Below are 20,906 nucleotides of genomic sequence, written 5' to 3' on the forward strand. Positions count from 1 at the left end.
TAGCAGAGGTATAGAGGAGGGAAAAAGGTTTGCATTTATATAGCACTTGTTACCCCTGTTGGGGTGTTGAAGTGCTTTTTTGGTGAGTAGAATGCTACTCCGGAACCCACTAAAGGATTAGTGTTGAATTAGTATAGAGAAATATGAAAGTAATTTGAGTGGTGGATGATATGTTAGTCGGTTATTTGGATTGAGAAGGGCAGCAGAGGGATAGAAGAGGGACAGAGGTTTGCATATATATATGGTGATCGTGACAAAAACTTGGTGCAAAGGAGAAGGGGGTTCTTGAGGAATTTGGAGTGGAGGGTTGTGGGAAGATGCTAGAGTGTAGTGAGAAATCCACAGATGCAAGACAGCCATCAGTCTGCAGATGCAAGACAATATTGAATCCTGCTGGTCTAATCAAGTCAGCCCCACTGCCTTTAAACACAAGTCTGCCCACCTTCCCTCAGATGCAGGTCATGCAGCTGCAACCCAGAAATGCAAGCCAGACCCCTCTCCAGAGATGCAGGGCAATTATATCTTCCGCTGATAGATTCAAGTGACCCCCACCACATCCTGATACAAGTCAGTATCCTCTCCCTCACACACACTACCGCAACTGACGATTAGCATAAGTAAAATTATGTTTATTTGCTTGAGAAATGCTTAACATCATATACTTTCAATGTATTTTGTTACATATGGAATAATTTTCATTAGCCGAATTATAATTACGTAAGACACACTACCTCCCATGGACAGAAACGGGACTGCCCTCCTTCTATAGATACAGGACAGTCAACACAAGCTAGTACCCTCCTTCTATAGATAAAAGACAGTCAATACAAGACAGTAGGCTCTTTCTACAGATAAGAGTGAGAACACTTTAATAGATACGAGCAACTAATACCATACTACCGAAACAAGTAGCAACCTTCTAGACACAAGTTAACAGTTCCAATGTACAAATACAAAGCTGAACCTCCCTCCTGCAGAAACACACCAGCCTCAAACCCTCAGGTGCTGGCCACCTCTACAGATACATGCCAGCCCCGCCCCCTCCTCAGATACACACCAGGCCCCCCTCGGTTACAAACCCGGTCTTGGCGCACAAGTTACTTACTTGTGTAACGATATATCTGGAAGAGACATTAGTTAGTGATAGATTCCTTACCTTAGAATATCCCCAGGCGTCAAAATAGATCTGGAAAGTTTTTTTCAGCAGTACCCCTGCGCGTAGGTAGGCGTTGTCGTGCTGCTCTGCGTATGTCATTGGCGATGTAGCCGCCGTGATGATGTCGCCGGAGCTACTTAGACGCGCCCACGCTCGCTGGCGTCAGTTCTGAACACAACTTTTCCACGCCAGGCGCGCAGAGCCATGCCAGAGACCGACTACTGGTGCAATAGAACTAGGGCCATAAAAGGGATGACCTGAACCCTAGAGAACAGTTTGCAGAACGGGGAGGACGGGCGGGCGGTAAGGAATCTATCACTAACTAATGTCTCTTACAGATATATTGTTACACAAGTAAGTAACTTGTGCATCTGAAAGAGACATGTTAGTGATAGAGTCCTTACCTTAGAATACATACCCAAGCAATACCAACCCCGGTGTTGGGTCTGCAAAGTGAGATTACACCAGAAAGACACGGAGAACCAAACGGCCAAAGAAGCCGTCTCTCCGGACCTGACTGTCAAGACAATAGTGCTTAGTGAAAGTATGCAACAAGGCCTAAGTGGCTGCCTGACAGATGTCTTTCAGGGGGACACCTTGTCCCAATGCTGTAGTAGCCGCTGTTGCCCTAGTAGAATGGGCACGCAGCCCAACCGGAGGTTCCTATTTAGCCAGAGAGTAACAGGCTTTAATGCACAAGACAACCCATCGAGAGATAGTTCGCTTGTGCACAGCCCGGCCTTTCTTGGCGCCTACGTAGCCAACAAAGAGCTGGTCATCCACCCGGAACTGTTGTGTGCGGTTGAGATAGAACGAAAGCGCACGTTTTGGGTCCAGATGGTGGAGCCTCTCCTCTTCTATTCTCTTGAAGGGTGCGGAGGCGAAAGGAAAGTGGGCAGAGTGACAGTTTGCCCGAGATGAAAGGCAGAGACTACCTTTGGTAGAAAGGAGGGACGCGGCCGAAGCACAACCTTGTCTGCATGAATCGCCAGGAAAGGAGGTTTACAGGAAAGAGTCTGGAGTTCACTCACCCGCCGAGCGAAAGTAATGGCCACCAAGAAAACAGTTTTCAAAGTTAATAACCGCAAAGGACAGTTATGAACAGGTTCAAAGGGAGCGCACATCAAGTATGTGAGAACCAGGTTCAAGTCCCATTGAGGCATCACAAACAGGAAGAGGAGGGAAAAAATTAGTAATTCCTTTGAGAAATCTATTGACAACTGTGGACTTGAAAAGAGAGGGCTGATCAGGCAGCCTAAGAAAGGCTGAAAGAGCAGGAAGGTAGCCCTTGATGGTGCCCAGAGCAGAGCCCTGCTGGGCCAAAGAGATATACCGTTTTAGTGGCTGCCAGAATCACATTACAGACTTCAGGAGGAAAGTTAAATGGAATCAGCTGTCGCCACTCAATCTCCACGCAAGGAGGTGGAGGCTGGACAGGTTCAGGTGGAGGACCGTCCCCTATTGATGCGACAGGCGATCCTCCCGAAGAGGCAGTCAGATCGGGGGATCCACGCTCATACTGAGTAGCTCGGGATACCAAACTCTTCGAGCCCAGCCTGGTGCCACAAGAATGACTTGGGCCCGGTCGCGTCTGATCTTCAGCACTCTGGGCAGAAGTGGTATAGGCGGAAAGGCGTACAACAGACCCCAACTCCACTCGCAACGAAAAGCGTCGCTTAGCGAGTGCCACCTTGGAAATTCCAACGTGCAGAACTGCTGACATTGCGCGTTCTCTTCGGTGGCGAATAGATCTAACCAAGGTTCTCCCCAGTGCTGAAAGAGACCTTGTGCCACCTGAGTGAAGACTCCATTCGTGATCCAACATGCACCTGCCTCTGAGTTCGTACGCCCTGGCGTTCAGGGTACCTGCCAGGTGTTGAACCACCAAGGAAATGCCTTGACGTTCCAGCCACGTCCAGAGACGTAGAGCCTCCTGACATAGGGTCCACGACCCCTCCCCGAACCGCTTGTTGCAGTATCACATGGCGGTGGTGTTATCCGTGAACACCTGCACTACTCTCCCCTTGACAGAGGGAAGGAATGCTTTCAGTGCAAGTAGGATCGCCCTGAGCTCCAAAAGGTTGATATGGAGCTTGGACTCCGCCAGAGACCAGAGTCCTCTGATCTCCGCCTCTCCCATGTAGCTGCCCCATCCCAGGAGGGACGCGTCCATCACTACTGTGTGCTCCGGTTGGAGAAGGGAGAGGGATCTGCCGCTGACCCTACGCTAGTTCGTGAGCTACCACTGCAAGTCTTGTGCAGTGCCCTCCGAGATCTGGACGTAGTAGGACAGGTTTCCCCGATGCCACGTCCAGTGGAACTTCAGGTCCCACAGCAGAGCCCGCATATGCTATCTGGCATGATAGATCAGCAGGATGCAGGAGGCCATGAGGCCCAGCAGCCTCAGGGTCTTCCTGACCAAAACCCAGGACCAGGGCTGAAAGATCGGAATCATAGCCGGAATGTCCCGGACTCGCTGTTCGGGAGGATAAACCCGAAACTGCACCGTATCCAGAACGGCTCCAATGAAGAGGAGCTTCTGAGAGGGAATCAGGTGCGACTTCGGCACGTTGATGGAAAATCCCAGCAAATGCAGGAGGTCGGCTGTAGTCTGGAGGTGGGAGACGACTGCCTGGGGCGAACCCGCCTTCCACAGCCAGTCGTCGAGATAGGGGAAACCCCTGATTTGCATAGATGAGCTGCGACCACCGCCATCACTTTCGTGAACACCCGAGGGGCGCTGGTAAGGCTGAAAGGGAGCACGGTGAACTGAAAGTGCTCGTGGCCCACCGTGAACCGTAGGTAACGCCGGTGGGCTGGCAGGATGGGGATATGAAAATAAGCATCCTGCAAGTTCAACGCTACCAGCCAGTCTTGCGGGTCTAGGGCAGACAAGACCTGAGCAAGCGTGAGCATCTTGAATTTCTCCTTCCGGAGGAAGCGATTGACGTTCCGGAGGTCTAAGATAGGACACTGACTTTTGTCCTCCTTTGGAACCAAGAAGTAGTGGTAGTAACAACCATGCCCTACTTCTGGCGTCGGAACGTGCTCGATGGACCCCTTGGCCAAGAGGGCCGCAACTTCCTGCTGGAGAAGTGCCAAGTGATCCCCCGACATGCGGTGGTACTGAGGTGGCATGACTGGAGGGGTAGACTCGAAGGGGAGGGAGTAGCCCCTTCGGATTATTTGCAGAACCCACCTGCCCAAAGTGATGGTGCACCAGTGGGGAAGGTGATGGTGAATCCTGCCACCCACTGCCGTCCGGTGGGTCTGAAACACTGGACTAGGAAGGTTTTGAGGCGGCAGGAGCAGTGGTGGATTGACCTGCTCGCTGGCCTCGGGACCCACCACGTCAGGTGCCACGTCCGCGGCTGCGCTGAGACCGTGGCTGCGCAGGCCAGCGGGACTGAAAGGAACGCGATTGGGCACCTCAACCCTGACCTCAAAAGGAGTGAAAAGTGGGCACCGAGAGAGTGCGCATGGTGGCGAGACCCAAAGACAGGGCGGTAAAAGCGTTCCAGGGTGCTATCCGCCTGGTCACCAAAGAGGCGTGTGCCATCAAAGGGCATGTCAAACAAAGTGTTCTGAACATCTCCGGAGAAGCCAGTTGTTCTGAGCCAAGCGTAACGGCGGAGCGCCACCGTTGAGGAAAGTGCCCTACCGAGTGAATAGGCCGTGTCAAGTCCACAACGGATAGTGAATTTAGCAGCATCTCTCCCCTTGGTAATGGCCTGGGAGAGCACCGCTCGAGCTTCCACAAGGCACTGAGGCAGCATCTGTGCCACCGTGTCCCATACAGAATGTGAACAGCGGCCCAACAGGCACGCAGTAGTCACCGCCCGCAACCCTGAACTGGCAGAAGTGAAAATCTTTTACCCAAACTGCTCCAGTTTCTTAGATTCCGTGTCTGGAGGGGCAGAAGGGAATGCGCTTGGCGAAGCAGAGGCCTGGACAACCAGACTCTGAGGTGTCGGGTGTTGTATGAGAAAGCTGGGGGTCACCCATCGCTGGGCCGTGGCGGTGTGCACACACTTACCCGCAGGAGCCCCAGTGTTGAGTTTGTTCCAGGTGCTCAACAGGACGTCGGTAAGGACGTCGTTGAAGGGCAGCAGCGGCTCCGCAGAAGACAACGCTGGCTGCAGTAATTCAGGCAGGAGATTGGTCTTGATAGGCACATAAGGGAGCTCGAGTTTAAGAGCCTCAGCAGCCCTACGCAACACCGCAGAAAAAGTCCCAACCTCCTCTGTAGCCACTCAAGGGGGGGACAGTGTACCAGGATGTGGAGAGAAATCCAGATTCACTGGACCTTCCATATCACCTTCCCATTCTGGCTCATCCTTGCATTGAGCTGCGAGAGGGTCTTCAGACCCCCTCCCATTACTCCCCTTCGTCCACCGGTTGTTGAAGAAGGCGGTAGGGACGAGGTGCCCGGGGGAATGGGATAAACTCTCCACCCAGAAACAGAACCGGGGGGTTATAGACCAACCCCGGTTCTGCGCCGTCCGGTGCCGCATCTGGCGCCGCACCCGGAGCCAGCGGCGGTGCTGAGGCCGGCGATGCCGTAGGGTATCGTGCCTGCATAGCCGGTGCCAAAGGCGGCGGCACGGGGGCAGAACCACCCAACGGGTCCGCGGGTCCTGAAGGCGCTCCAAAGGGACCTGATGGGCCAAATAAACGGCTCATGGCCGACAGCAAAGCCTGTATTTTGGCCGGAGCCGGCTCCGCGACCGGGCCCTCGACCTCCCACGTGAGCGGGACCTCGATCGGCATGGAATCGATTGCCGGACCTCCAATAACTTTCGGGAACGCTCCCGCAAAGCTTTCAGTGCCATGGCCTGACAATCAGGGCACGCCTCGGGGGCATGGGCGTGCCCCAAGCAGAAGAGACACATGTCGTGCGGGTCCGCTACCGACATGTTCCGACGGCAGGTCCTACAGGACTTAAACCCGGGCATCCCTACTGCACCAGAAGTCGAGTACTCGACAAGATAAGAGGAACAAGTTCTCAGAAACCAAGTTAAAATATTAATTAGGGTTACCGCTCTCTTTTGGATCTGCGCTTGCTGGCGCGGAAAAAGAAAGAACTGACGTCAGCGCACGTGGGCACATCTAAGTAGCTCTGTTGACGTAATCTCGGCGGCTACGACTCCAGCGACGTACGCGGAGCCGCACGACGACGCCTACCGACGCGCAGGGGCATTGCTGACGAAAACTTTCCGGATCCAGTCAGCCCACGGTCGTACCATTTGGACTGCCCGCAGAAACTACCCCATCTCCCATGATATTTAACTTAATACTTTGGGGGCATTGCCTTGCTCTGCATGGGACACAGGTCTGCCCTTCCATGTATATATAACCGGTGTCCCTAAATGCTACAAACCACACCTTTGGTGTATAACGGGGACTGTAGTTCAAATAATCCATCTGCGCTCACCTGTCAGGCGAATTTTGATGCTGGACCCGTTCCTTCTTGTCCCTGGATTGGACATCCCTCCCATCTCCGCAAAACACACAAAAACGACGTATAATACTTGTAATGCTGTGGACATCATGAGATGGCCACAAGAGGCTCGTTTCCCAAAACTTGGAAATTGAGAGGTGAAAATATCTGTTTTCACTTTGTCAGCCTCGTAAAAAAAAAAAAGAATTATCACGTTTTCCAAAATTTCGCTGCAGTTTTGTAAAAATCGCTGCATTTTTACAAAACTGCTGACTTCGCGATTTTTTGCAAATCGCGAAATCCTGGAGGGTCTGATTATGAAGTTGAAGAAGCTTTTGTGGAAACCAACTTTTTGATCAAGACTGATCACAAACCTCTTTGTGAAGTTTTTTCCAGCAAAGGTATTGATTTCATTTCACCTAGGATTACCAAAGTAAGTCTGCAGGCTTATGACTTTTGTGTGAAATATATCCCTGGTTCTGAAAATGTTGTGGCTGATACACTTTCCAGGTTAGTTCCTGTAACAAATGGTGATTCACATTTGGATACTTAACAGAATAATGTATCTCTCAACAAATCTTCTGATTTTGTTTGTGAAGTTGAGTAGGAAACTATCTCAAGGGAACGATGGCATGAAGTTTGTCAGGAGGATGAAATCCTTCAGAATGTTATGAAACTCATTTGCTCTGGTTGGCGTAATAAAGAACAAGGAGGCACATCTTGTAATGAATTTTGTTGTGTGAGGGATAAATTTTCCTCTAGTGAAGGCTTATTGTTTAGAGGCCATAGACTTGTGCCCCTGGTTATCTTACGTGAAGAATTAATGGAACTGGCTCATAAAACTCATTAGGGCATCTCCATAACCAGAGAGAGTATGGGCCTACAAGTTGAACGTCTGGTAAGAGATTGTGTGCAATGTTCTCTGAGTGAAAAAAGTATGAAAACTAGAACCCAACAAATGGTAATTCGCACACGTCCATGAAAGGACATTGCCTTGGACATTTTGGGACCTATTCAGGGTGATGCTATGGACACTTATGTCATTGTTGTTATGGATCTTTACTCCAGATGGCCAGAGATCAGTTTCTCTAGGGTTGTAGACTCTAAAACTGTAATGTATTTGCTTAAAGTTTTGTTTAGCAGAGAAGGGTTACCTGAGTCACTGTTGACTGACAATGGGGTACAGCTAGTCTCGAAAGAAATGGAAGAATTTCTTATGGGATGTGGAGTTATACATAAGAAATTTGTTCTTTACCATCCTGAGTCAAATGGAACTGTTGAAAGGTTTAATTGTGTCCTGAAGGAGATGATCTCCTTGGCCAAGAATAAATGTCTTAATTGGAAAGAGGAGGTTCTAAAAAGGGTTGGAGTATACAGATTTACAGCTCACACAACCACAGGTAAATCTGTTTTTCTCCTATATCATGGAAGACAACCTGAAACTTTCTCGGAACCTCCATGGATAAATACATTTCTTTCTGGGAAACATGTTTACTCACATTTGGAAAACTAAGACAAAATGAAAAGTGCTTGAAGAGCAAAATGTAATATGATTTAAGGCATGCTGTCAAAAACACAAAGGTTGCTGATGGTGAATTTGTGGTAATTAAAAAACCTGGATGGTGTGCGACTGGTTTCAAATTTACCAAACCCTTGAAAGTTATTAAATGGTTTCACAACGCAGTCCAGACGTCTGATCACAGGGTGTGGAATCTTGGTAGAGTTGTTGTGTGCAAAGGTAGGAAGTTGACTAGTGACATTAATTCTGATAAGGAGGGTGTTAACGGTGGAAATAAACCTGAGGTGGCCGTAAGGAGGAGTTCAGAAAGAACAACTCAACCTCCTCTATATTTGGAAGACTATGTAGTGTAAATTCTTTCCTGCATTTTTCGTATTACTTTCAATTGCTGTCTAATCTGTTTTTAACTTTATGCATATCCTGCATTATCTTGGATTTAGATTTTATGCTTGTTATCTGTTTTTCTCTTAACTTACTTTTCACTTTGTTTTAGTATTAGTAAGGGAGGTAGATGTGTGGTAATGTGCCTCCAGCTTGCCTCCTCATGACACCATTTGTTAAGGTTCCAGAATCCTTGCCAGCCTGTGCTGGCAATAGAATGTATATATTTAAACGGTTCCTCAGGCAGAGCTCGTTTGGTGGCTGAGCTGTCCTTTCTGATTAACAGCTAATAAATCCTGACTACAAAACTACCAGACCTGCGTGCTTCATTGAAGAATTCATTTATTTTAACACGCCGGGAATCCATATTTGTGCGGATAAAAGTGAGGTCAAAGAATCATATAATTTCGGGAGTCCTAACTGTTGATTATTCCAGTTCTATAACTGCAAATGTGTCATGACAAGAAGCTCTTATCAACTAGTCTAGTTTAACTAGCTCAAAACAGCACAGATAATCATGAGACAGAGAAGTGTACAGGAGCGTTGCGGAAGGACGTTCATACATGTAAATAACTAAACACAGTAAAATGAAACATGGCGCTCTTTTATATTTGTTCAAAGCAATTCTGGATCGTGCACAAACCGTGGGTTGAAAACATTGAATGTGTTGTCAGGTGCCACAGAGGTATCACTCTCATAACCCAAGGAGTGTGTTCAATTAAAAGGTCCCATGCGTTGGCTGACAACAGACAACGTCCCTCTGGGCGCGCCGTGTATGCTTCGCTGAAAGCGAATGAAACGTTTGTACTGAAGTGTTGAAACAAAACAGAAGATGATGCTTGGTTCCAAACTTTAATTTCAACTCAAAGGTTAATCCGTATAATCATATACTGGAAATTATTTCACATAAATGACATCGCTGTGTCACACTTCATCTCAAGTGATAGACTTGATCCCAATGCATTTCGGGCCCCTCTGGCCCTTCGTCAGGGGAATCTAAATAACAAAGAAATATATACATGTCACTGAATGGTGTAATGAGGGGTTTGCCATTAAACAAAAGACTGAAGGACATTGCCTAAAAAAGTGAGATTACGCTAAAAAAATCACAGTGTGACGATGCTAACAGAAAGAACATCACCATGAATTGGTTTGCATGGAAACATTATGAGATCATCATGTCATTAAACAACGTGAAACACAGTCAAAAAGATGTGCCGAAATGTTCACAGTTCTTAAAGAGAAACAAGCAAATATTGATAACTGATCAATGAAACGTTAAAGAAAAAGTTCACCCTAAAACGTGCACCGTGGCTTGTAAATAAAAAAGAAAAAGAAGGGGAAAAGTTCCAACCGTACCAAAATTCTATGAAAGACTCCCGTGTGTCGTGTGAAGTGTCCCTGTGCTCAGACATTCCCAGAAAGTCGGTGAGGGTTTGAAAAAAGCATATTGTGAGACGAAAAACAAAGAGTGCACCAATTCGAAAGAGAACGCGTAGAAGAGAAAAACTCATTGGTGAAGCGGGGCTCCATACCTGTTGTGTGCAACGGTGTAAATCGTTCCTGTCTCGGGTTCGTTTGTGTACCTTGGGGCGTGCTCTTAAAAAGGAAATCCGTGAAAAACCGGAAGTGACATAAACGATTGTTACACCGCGAGTGTGTATTAAATGTAATAACCGAAAATGAGCACCATCTTGCAAGTAGTGAAAGTGAGACGTCATGAATGAAAGAAACCCAGATTAATCAGAACAGATAAGAAAATAAAAGCGAACAAGCGTGAAAAAGTGAGAAATGCAGTGTTGTGAACACACTATGATGCTGAAAACGTTCGTAACAACTGTGCGTATTTTGATGATGTCATAGTTCAAAGATAACAAGCAAATTCCAAGCGGTCATTGAGACCCTTTGGTTTCAAAGATTCCAATTTGTAAATCCAATAGTTTTCACGCTGTAACAAGAAAGTGTTATTGTCTCTGCCTTCCTTTTTCACCACAGTCTCTAGTATCATGAACTTCAGTTGTGCAATGTTGTGCTGATTGTCCAGAAAATGCATAGCAACGGTTGATTTGGGATTGCTGGTACGTATGTTGCCCTTGTGTTCGTGTATGCGTGTCTTTATCTTCCTTTCAGTTTTGCCCACATATACGAGGCCACACGGGCATTTCAGTACGTAAATTACGTTGGTGGTGTCACAGGTGGCATTCACTTGTAATTTAATCGGGGTGCCCCTCATGGGGTGTGCAATTTTGTTGCCTTTAATGATGTTGTTGCAATTGCTGCAGTTTAAACAGGGGATTGCCCCCGAAATTCCATGATAGATGTCTCAATATTGGGTCGAATCAGTTCCTGTATGTTTTTACTCCTGGTGTGTGCGAACATTGGTGGGTCGCTGAAAATGCCATTGAAATCGGTTTCGAAGGCCAGAACTGGCCAGTGCCTTTTAAAAGACTGTTTAAATTTGTGGCTCATGGTTGAGAAACGGGAGACTACCACCATGCGATGTTGTTCTCTTCGTGTGGTTGATTGTAATAAAGTCTCACGTGATGTACTGGCCACTTTGGTGACTGCATTCTGTAAAATTGTTTGAGGATAGCCACGGTTGACAAATCGTTGTACCATTGCCTATGTTTGTGCATGTACCGACCTACGCAAACCTCTTCATGCACGCATTTGAAAGTAAATTCATTTTAAGTTTGGACACTTGGCAAAAACATGCACGCCTTTTTTTGCGTTATATTGATGACATTTTTGTATTATGGTTTGGCACATTGAATTCCCTTCAGTCAGCTTTGGACAATTTAAACCAGATCAATGATCGCATTCAGTTCACTTTTAACATTCACGACACATCTATCACATACTTGGATGTTCTGCTGAAAATATGCGACAAACAACTCACCACATCTGTGTTTAGGAAACCCACCGACCGCAACAATCTTTTACACTACAAGAGCTTTCACCAACCATCACTGAAAAACCACTTACCATTCTCGCAACTGCTCAGGGTGATGAGAATAGTGTCTGATCATTTAGAGTTACATGCACAAACACAGGCAATGGTACAACGATTTGTCAACCGTGGCTATCCTCAAACGATTTTACAGAATGCAGTCACCAAAGTGGCCAGTACATCACATGAGACTTTATTACAATCAACCACACGAAGAGAACAACATCGCATGGTGGTAGTCTCCTGTTTCTCAACCATTAGCCACAAATTTAAACAGTCTATTAAAAGGCACTGGCCAGTTCTGGCCTTCGAAACCGATTTCAATGGCATTTTCAGCGACCCACCAATGTTCGCACACACCAGGAGTAAAAATATACAGGAACTGATTCGACCTAATATTGAGACATCTATCATGGAATTTCGGGGGACAATCCCCTGTTTAAACTGCAGCAATTGCAACAACATCATTAAAGGCAACAAAATTGCACACCCCATGAGGGGCACCCCGATTAAATTACAAGTGAATGCCACCTGTGACACCACCAACGTAATTTATGTACTGAAATGCCCGTGTGGCCTCGTATATGTGGGCAAAACTGAAACTGAAAGGAAGATAAAGACACGCATACACGAACACAAGAGCAACATACGTACCAGCAATCCCAAATCAACCGTTGCTATGCATTTTCTGGACAATCAGCACAACATTGCACAACTGAAGTTCATGATACTAGAGACTGTGGTGAAAAAGGAAGGCAGAGACAATAACACTTTCTTGTTACAGCGTGAAAACTATTGGATTTACAAATTGGAATCTTTGAAACCAAAGGGTCTCAATGACCGCTTGGAATTTGCTTGTTATCTTTGAACTATGACATCATCAAAATACGCACAGTTGTTACGAACGTTTTCAGCATCATAGTGTGTTCACAACACTGCATTTCTCACTTTTTCACGCTTGTTCGCTTTTATTTTCTTATCTGTTCTGATTAATCTGGGTTTCTTTCATTCATGACGTCTCACTTTCACTACTTGCAAGATGGCGCTCATTTTCGGTTATTACATTTAATACATACTCGCGGTGTAACATCCGTTTATGTCACTTCCGGTTTTTCACGGATTTCCTTTTTAAGAGCATGCCCCAAGGTACACAAACGAACCCGAGACAGGAACGATTTACACCGTTGCACACAACAGGTATGGAGCCCCGCTTCACCAATGAGTTTTTCTCATCTACGCGTTCTCTTTCGAATTGGTGCACTCTTTGTTTTTCGTCTCGCAATATGCTTTTTTCAAACCCTCACCGACTTTCTGGGAATGTCTGAGCACAGGGACACTTCACACGACACACGGGAGTCTTTCATAGAATTTTGGTACGGTTGGAACTTTTCCCCTTCTTTTTGTTTTTTATTTACAAGCCACGGTGCACGTTTTAGGGTGAACTTTTTCTTTAACGTTTCATTGATCAGTTATCAATATTTGCTTGTTTCTCTTTAAGAACTGTGAACATTTCGGCACATCTTTTTGACTGTGTTTCACGTTGTTTAATGACATGATGATCTCATAATGTTTCCATGCAAACCAATTCATGGTGATGTTCTTTCTGTTAGCATCGTCACACTGTGATTTTTTTAGCGTAATCTCGCTTTTTTAGGCAATGTCCTTCAGTCTTTTGTTTAATGGCAAACCCCTCATTACACCATTCAGTGACATGTATATATTTCTTTGTTATTTAGATTCCCCTGACGAAGGGCCAGAGGGGCCCGAAATGCATTGGGATCAAGTCTATCACTTGAGATGAAGTGTGACACAGCGATGTCCTTTATGTGAAATAATTTCCAGTATATGATTATACGGATTAACCTTTGAGTTGAAATTAAAGTTTGGAACCAAGCATCATCTTCTGTTTTGTTTCAACACTTCAGTACAAACGTTTCATTCGCTTTCAGCGAAGCATACACGGCGCGCCCAGAGGGACGTTGTCTGTTGTCAGCCAACGCATGGGCTCTTTTATATTTCACATGCTCATATTGAAGCTACGAGTTCAAACTAACAGAACTCAAATTGTGGGACACAAAGGGATATTGAGCTGAATCCTCAAGAGGTTGTCGAGGTTTTCCATACCGTATTCTAGGTCAGTTTTTTTTACGCCTACCCAAACTAAACATTTGTTATGGCAGAAATGAGACATCAGCATTGAAAAAAGACAAACAAACATATTTATTAGTAATCCTTAATGGTGTGTGAGCAAGTCAAGGAAAGCAGGAGCAAATCCAAAATAATTGAGATTCATGGCACCAACCAGTGATTAGCACAAAAAACAGAAGCAGTAGTTAGTATGTTTTATACACAAGTGTAGCAATCCTTACCGATATCACAGCAATGAAGAGTCTGCTCCAGGGACTAGAGTGGTTCTCATGGTTTTGTGCACCTTTCCATGATACCTGTAGATGTGCAAAGATAAACTTAGTTAGAAGCACTGCATTTTACTAATACAAATTCCATTTAAAAGTTCTTCATCACATACTTTATGCAGAGTGAGTCAGTGACTGACTTGTAAGAAGAGAGCTGAGCCTGTACAAAGCATGTCGGGGCACAATAGGCATTTATTTACACCAGCTTTTTGAGCCATGAGGCACTTTGGTAGCACAGAAGGGGCTGCAGATGTGTGTGCAACCACTTCCGGAGTATTGAATGTCCCGCAGCATCAGGTGCGGTGATATGATAACAAAGGGGTGTTTGCTTATTTTTATGGGGGTGTGGCCACATCAAAATGAGGGAACCCTTTGTCTTTGGCCATGTGCCGAATTACAAAAAATGGTGCAGTGCAAGAAACATGTCTGGAGGCGCACTGACTGTGTACCACATATGAGATGGTGCACAGTCAGTGCATTCTCTTTGGGTGCCCACTGGGCTTGAAGAAGAGTGAGTAAGAGGGGTTCCAGATAGGACCCTCCAAACATTTGTCCAGAGGTGGGGACAGTCACAGGGCTAGCATTAGCGCTAGTGGCATGGCAATCTTTTTTTAGCGTTTAAACACACACAATAACCTCCTTCTCGAATTCCCTCACTACCAATCAGGAAAAGTGCCCCTCATCTCTTCATAGCCCAGCTCTCACATACATGTACTTTATTTTATAGCGCTGTAAAGGCTGGCTTTAATAATTCACTCAGCTATCCACATAGAATACAGATCTGTTCTTTGCAACAGGCATATTAACACTTTGGGCTACTTTACGGCGAGTCAAAGCTGCCACAAGACAAAACTCTAATCTCTCTCTCTAGCAGGAACATCAAGCACATGAGTTATCTTGACATTTTTATTGCTGCTTGAAAGCTGGATGCACAAGGAACTCTGCAGCAGGTGCTTTTAAATCACAAATTATTGCTGAACACAATGCGCCATCCATGAGCTCGGTGCGCCCTCTCTAGGTAAGAGCCCAGTAAGGCTGCACCGGTCGCACTACCCTAAAGCCGACCATGGACAGTCACATACAGCACCTATTCGTAGAGGGAACCTGGTCCTCACATTTAGAGGGAGGCCAAGTCTGCCACCTGCAGTGAAATGCAGACAAGATGCTTGAAGAACAAGTTACATACCTTCGGTAACAATATATCTGTAAGAAACATTAGTTAGTTAGATTCCTTACCTTAGAATATCCCCAGGCGTCAGGCTGGATCCGGAAAGATTTTAGTCAGCAATACCCTTGTGCGTCGCTAGGCGTCGTCTCCGGCTCCGCGTCCGTCGTCGGCGTCGTGATCGCCGGGATGACGTCGTCGCAGTACTTAGATGCCGCCCTCGCACGCTGACGTCAGTTCTTGTACATAGCTTTTCGCGCCAGGAACGCAGAGCCATGCAAGAGACCGACACTGGTGCCATAAATCTAGGGCCCTGAAAGGGATGTCCTTAACCCTAGATATCAGTTCGCAGAACGGGGAGGATGGGTGGGGCGGTATGGAATCTAACTAACTAATGTATCTTACAGATATATTGTTACCGAAGGTAAGTAACTTGTTCATCTGAAAGAAACACGTTAGTTAGATTCCTTACCTTAGAATAGATACCCCAGCAATACCAACCCCGGTGGTGGATCTGCGATCCAAGATCACACCAGGAAGTCCTGGAGAACAGAACAGCCAAAGAAGCCGTCTCTCCAGACTTGGCTGTCCAGGCAGTAATGCTTGGCAAACGTGTGCAGCGAGGTCCACGTTGAGGCCTGACAACTGTCCTGAAGAGGGACTCCCCGTCCCAGGGTAGTAGTAGCCGCTGTGGCCCGGGTAGAATGGGCTCTCAGCCCCACAGGAGGAACCTTCTTAGCCAAGGAATAACAGGCGTTAATGCACAAAACGACCCACCAAGAGATGGTTCGCTTGTGCACTGCCCGCCCCTTCTTAGCGCCCACGTAGCCAACAAAGAGTTGGTCGTCCACCCGGAACTGTTTCGTGCGGTCCAGATAGAAGGATAGCGCTCGTTTTGGGTCCAGCCGGTGGAGCATCTCTTCCTCTTTCGAGGGATGCAGAGGTGGACGTTTTCCGGCGAGCCGGAGAGAGCCGCAAAGCAGAGCATCACCCATTACGTGAAACTAACAAGAGACCCTACAGACAGGATCAGAAAAGAGATCCTTGATCTTACAAAAAGTGGACGTGACAACCTTTGGTTGAGTCCCAAGGAATTCGATTACCTGAATAAAAATGATTTTTCAATACCAGCGTTTTATACGCTGCCTAAAATACATAAAGATGACAAAAAACCCCCGGGAAGACCTATTGTGGCTGGCTGCCAATCCATTTTACAACCTCTAGCCGAATATACAGATTTCTTCATCAAACCTTTTGTAGTGTTGACAAAATCTTACACAAGAGATAGTACACAAGTGATTGTGGACGTGGAGGGACAAGCTTTTGATAAATATCACAATATCCTCGTGACGATGGATATTGAAAGCTTGTACACTAACATACCCCAATGCGAGGCTCTAGAGGTGATTAACAGTGTATTAGAACAGAGAGCCCGCCCACACCAGGTTCCATCAGATTTCATCGTCAAATGTGCAAGAATTGCATTGGAACAGAATTATTTCATTTTCAATGGCGATTTTTATGTCCAAGTGAAGGGAGTCGCTATGGGCGCAATTTTTGCTCCTGATATAGCGAATTTATATGTAGCCGCATTTGAAGAAAATGTGATCTATAATAACAACCCTTTTGAGAAAGAGATAAAGAAATATCTCCGTTACATTGATGACGTATTCTTAATATGGGAGGGTTCCGCTGACAGATTACATGAATTCCTGTCCTGGCTCAACCAACAGAATAATCACCTCAAATTTACTATGGACTATGATGTACAGGCAGTCAATTTCCTGGATTTACGAATCTGGAATGATGACGGCAATTTGTCTACCAGTTTGTTCACTAAACCAACAGCTAGGAATACATTGCTTAAGTATTCCAGTCATCACCCACGGAACTTACGAGATAACCTCCCGTTTGGCCAGTTCCTTCGCATCAAACGGAACTGTACCAAACGGGAGGATTATTTCAGAGAGGCTAAAGTCTTACAGTACAAGTTGGGGATGAGAGGCTACCCATATAGACTTGTCAAACGTTCTCTCAAAAGAGCATGGTACTATGATCGACAAGCACTATTGGAAACAAAGAACAAATTGGTATCCGCACAAGATGTTATTACCTGTGTCACAACTTTTGGAACTGAGTCCAATTCTATCAAGAAGATAGTTACCAAAAATTGGCATCTGATTCAAAAGGTAGAACCCCAGCTGGCAACACCTCGTTTTGCATTCAAAAGAGGAAAGAATCTAAAAGATTCTCTTGTCAAGGCATACAAAGAACCAGCTCCCACCACTCTGACCAATCTATGGGGACTTCCCCCCATAATGGGCCACCACCCCTGTGGACATTGCGCAGCTTGTCCTACAACATCAGTGGTAAAATCCTGTGTCTTAAATGGAAAACAGTGGACATTACGACAGCATACAAACTGTCTTACCAGGAACGTGATCTACTGCATAGAATGCCCCTGTGCCCTTTATTATATAGGCAAAACCACACAGGAAGTGAAAAAACGGATAATCCAACATCAATCTCGGATTAGGTGCAAGATTACAACAGCACCCATGGTGGAACACTACATAGAAAAGGGACACTCCCCTGTTGATATGAAGTGGTTTGTGTTAGAAAATGTAAAAAACACGAAACGTAGACAAAATGTAGATCGTCTCCTTACATTGAAGGAAAACAGGTGGATCTGGTCGGCCAAAACTGTTGAGCAGGGATTGAACTCTTTTATTGAATGGCAAACTTTAGCCACTTTGTAACTTTTCTGTTTTGATCTGGATTGGGAGCCATTATTTTGAATACTGACTACTATGTGTTTATGTGGTGTTTTCAAGTCTATTACTAGATCAGGATAGAGTCTGTCAGCTTATATTTATATATATACTTATATATATGTATACGACCATGGCTTATAAACATTCTCGTTCTAAGATTGGTTCCTAATTGTGGCATCGAGATCAGTGAATTGCGCAATTTAGAACACTTCATGTGCGCGACGACAAGGTCATGCCTTATCGGTAGACCCTATTTATTAATGGCCGATCGCTTACTCTTTGTATTAGACTGACTCCTATAACGTGTTGCGAGTCTAGAGTATAGCATATACGTTTAAGATTGCTACATAGAATGACGCTTCAAAATATCCCCTTCCTTCTGATGACATTTAACATCTCTGGCATTAAGTTTTGGATGCGACTGTCACTATTGGTGTATACAGTTGGTTTGTTTATCACACTCTAAACAGAGAAGTGTATGAAGCTATATAGTAGACGACTCCGTTCTAAGATGGCCGCCACAAGTAACATCTAGCTGAGGTGGCTCACGATGGCTGCTTACGCTTAAATAGCTCTCACCTGTGGAGGTCGTGGCTTCTCGGATTTGTTGGGCGAGCGGTACGAAGAGAGCTGACTCTGTGGAGATTAAGTAAGCGCTTGTCTTGGGAGGGCTTTACAACCTCCATAGAAGAGTAGATGTTGATTTTTACGTGACTCGTTTTTATTTGACTCGATTTAATCTGTTTCAGAATACATAAGCGCAGACGAAGGTTGTCGCTATATGTGAGTACTGGCAGTTAGCATGTTTACTTAATTTCTTGTAGAAATAGGTCCCTTTAAGTGACTTAGGATTTCGCTTCTGTTTCCGTTGTAGATTGAGCACTCTCATATAGAATTGGATTACGTGAGCCTATGGCTTCACATGAAAGTTTAAGTAAGTGTACCTAGCTCTGATAAAGGGAGACTTTGTTTTTTTGGTAGACATTTCAGTGGTTGAAACTATACACTTTATAGTTGATTTACGGCACTTGTTTGGTGGTACTCAGTTGGCGTTTTTGGGTCACTAGGTGTACTGACACGTTTATTTAGTTTATTTTATTTCATTGCATTTTGATTGGGTGGTCACAATGGGAGACATCTGCTTTCCTTCAGTGTAGTGACAATAATAATTGACAAGCTCAGATGATTGAAAATGTTAGTAATTTATGTATATTTCTATGATAGATACGAAGTGCAACTAGAGTCCTGATGATGGTCTCAGAAATTGAAGGTTAAGAGACCGAAACGTCGACGCTGTGACACTTCTTCAACAATAATAATTTTCATGTGTTGTGTTACATACATTATAAATGTGGAAATTGGTTTAAAGTCATATGACCAACTGTGCTAGGTGCATATGTGTGTAAAAGTGTCAATAACTACTGCCTAAATTGTGAAAGAAGACAGTGGTTTAGGTTGCCAATGATGAAATTGAATGAAGTTTCTATACCTGATTAATGAAAAGTGTTGAAACATTACAAAAAAAGATTTATTTTTGATATAAAAAGAACACAAAATAATGAATTGTGGTCTTGTCTGAGTTCTTCTAAATAATGCTCACTTCGGTGACGATTTAATTGATAAAAATAAGTTAAATAAATCCTCAAGGTTTATTCTTGTGTCTAGCAAAGCAGAGCAGAGCACAGGCAGCAAGGGCTGAACGCGGAGTGCCGCTGAAAACGGCGCGGGTTCTCTCGGTCATCGGCCGTCGAGACCCGCTGTTACTATCGGGGCCGGGGGCCACCGAGATTGCGGAAAGGGATTGCCTGCCACAGCTCAGCACCTGCTACGAGCCTGCCTGCTCGTTTACCTGCCTGCCTGCCTGCCTGCTGCCGCCGCCTGCCGAGCACCGCTGAGTATCAATCAAAAAAGGACAGACAGGTAAAATTGCTCAACGCGGCAGGGGGAGAGGGCAGCCTCACACAAGAATCAACAGATGGTGGCTTACAGGTCAACAGGCCACTAACAAAACGACTAAGTTAGCGCCTAGTGACCAGTGATAGACAGAACACTCTTAGCACCCCTAGCACCCCCAGCATTCAAGAGGGCCCTACCCTTGGAACAGCAACGAAGTACCGGCCTCTGGCTTCTTCAGGGGGTGGGGGGGCATTTTCAATCTCACATGACAGCAAGAGTTACTTCCAAAGTACCACCAAAGCACCACCGCAGTCCAAGTTGCTGAGGAGCTGAGGCAGCGCAGATTAATCACAGCATTGAGACCGGCATACATTGAGGTGGAAAGCAGGAGGCTGCGGCTGAGGTTGAGGCTGAGGTAAAAAAGGCGGGGGAGAGTGGCAGCTGAAGCCAATGGAGTACGCTGCAATAGCTGCCCTCCTGGTAACGAGCCTGGTTTTCGCCCTCTCATACCACCTCAGCTGCCGCTCCGCTCATTGTTGCCTGCCTTTCAGTGACTCCCAGCGACTCCTAGTGCCTCCCAGAGCCTCCTGTGCCTCCTGTGCCCGCCTGTGCCTTCTAGCACCCCCGGACTGAGACTCTGTTTCCGCTACGTCTGGGGTGGCCAGTGATAACTGTTATAACTTCAGTCAGTTTAAACTTCTATTATCCTCTTCCTTCGTCTTAGTGACTTCTCCAAGAGGGTTGATCAGGACGAGAGTAAGACTCCAAGACTTCAAGACCTTAAGGAACTCAAAACAAAGCACTGAGTGAGGCACTGTGCCTCCAACACTGCCAATATCAATATCAACTAAATTGTTAATATTTAGGGACCAAAGACCTAGGTTCCAGTTGGGCTAAGTGAGAAGCCCTGCACTGCGAGGGGGGTCTCGCAGAGGGGAGATACCCCAAGCCCTAAGTATTAAATCAAACACTTTTAATTCAATTACAAATAACTCAAAAACAAAAAACAAAAAAAACAAAAACAAAAAAAAAAAGCATTCATAAAACAATACACAGGAGCAATGAGATCCGGCTGAGTTAGGCAATCCTTACTCAAACCCAAATCTAACTCCAAGTCGAGGAAAAGGAAACCCGAGTCAATAATGTCATCACAACCAATCAATCCTCAGGAAAAAATAACCGTCCACAGCACACATAAAGAAGGACTCACT

At 45.7% G+C, this 20,906-nt stretch overlaps 1 protein-coding gene across 1 annotated transcript in view; it reads right to left on the reverse strand.

Annotated features, from left to right (window-relative positions):
* Positions 1-20,906, reverse strand: part of LOC146810320 (cholesterol transporter ABCA5-like) — a 1,540,893-nt gene that overhangs the window by 449,496 nt on the left and 1,070,491 nt on the right. Inside the window, exon 27 of the mRNA XM_085617316.1 lies at positions 13,816-13,890. Coding sequence (XP_085473442.1) covers positions 13,816-13,890 — 75 coding nt within the window. The remainder of the gene's footprint in view (positions 1-13,815; positions 13,891-20,906) is intronic.

This window comes from Triturus cristatus, chromosome 7, assembly GCF_964204655.1.
Source record: "Triturus cristatus chromosome 7, aTriCri1.1, whole genome shotgun sequence".
Classification (NCBI taxonomy): Eukaryota; Metazoa; Chordata; class Amphibia; order Caudata; family Salamandridae; genus Triturus; species Triturus cristatus.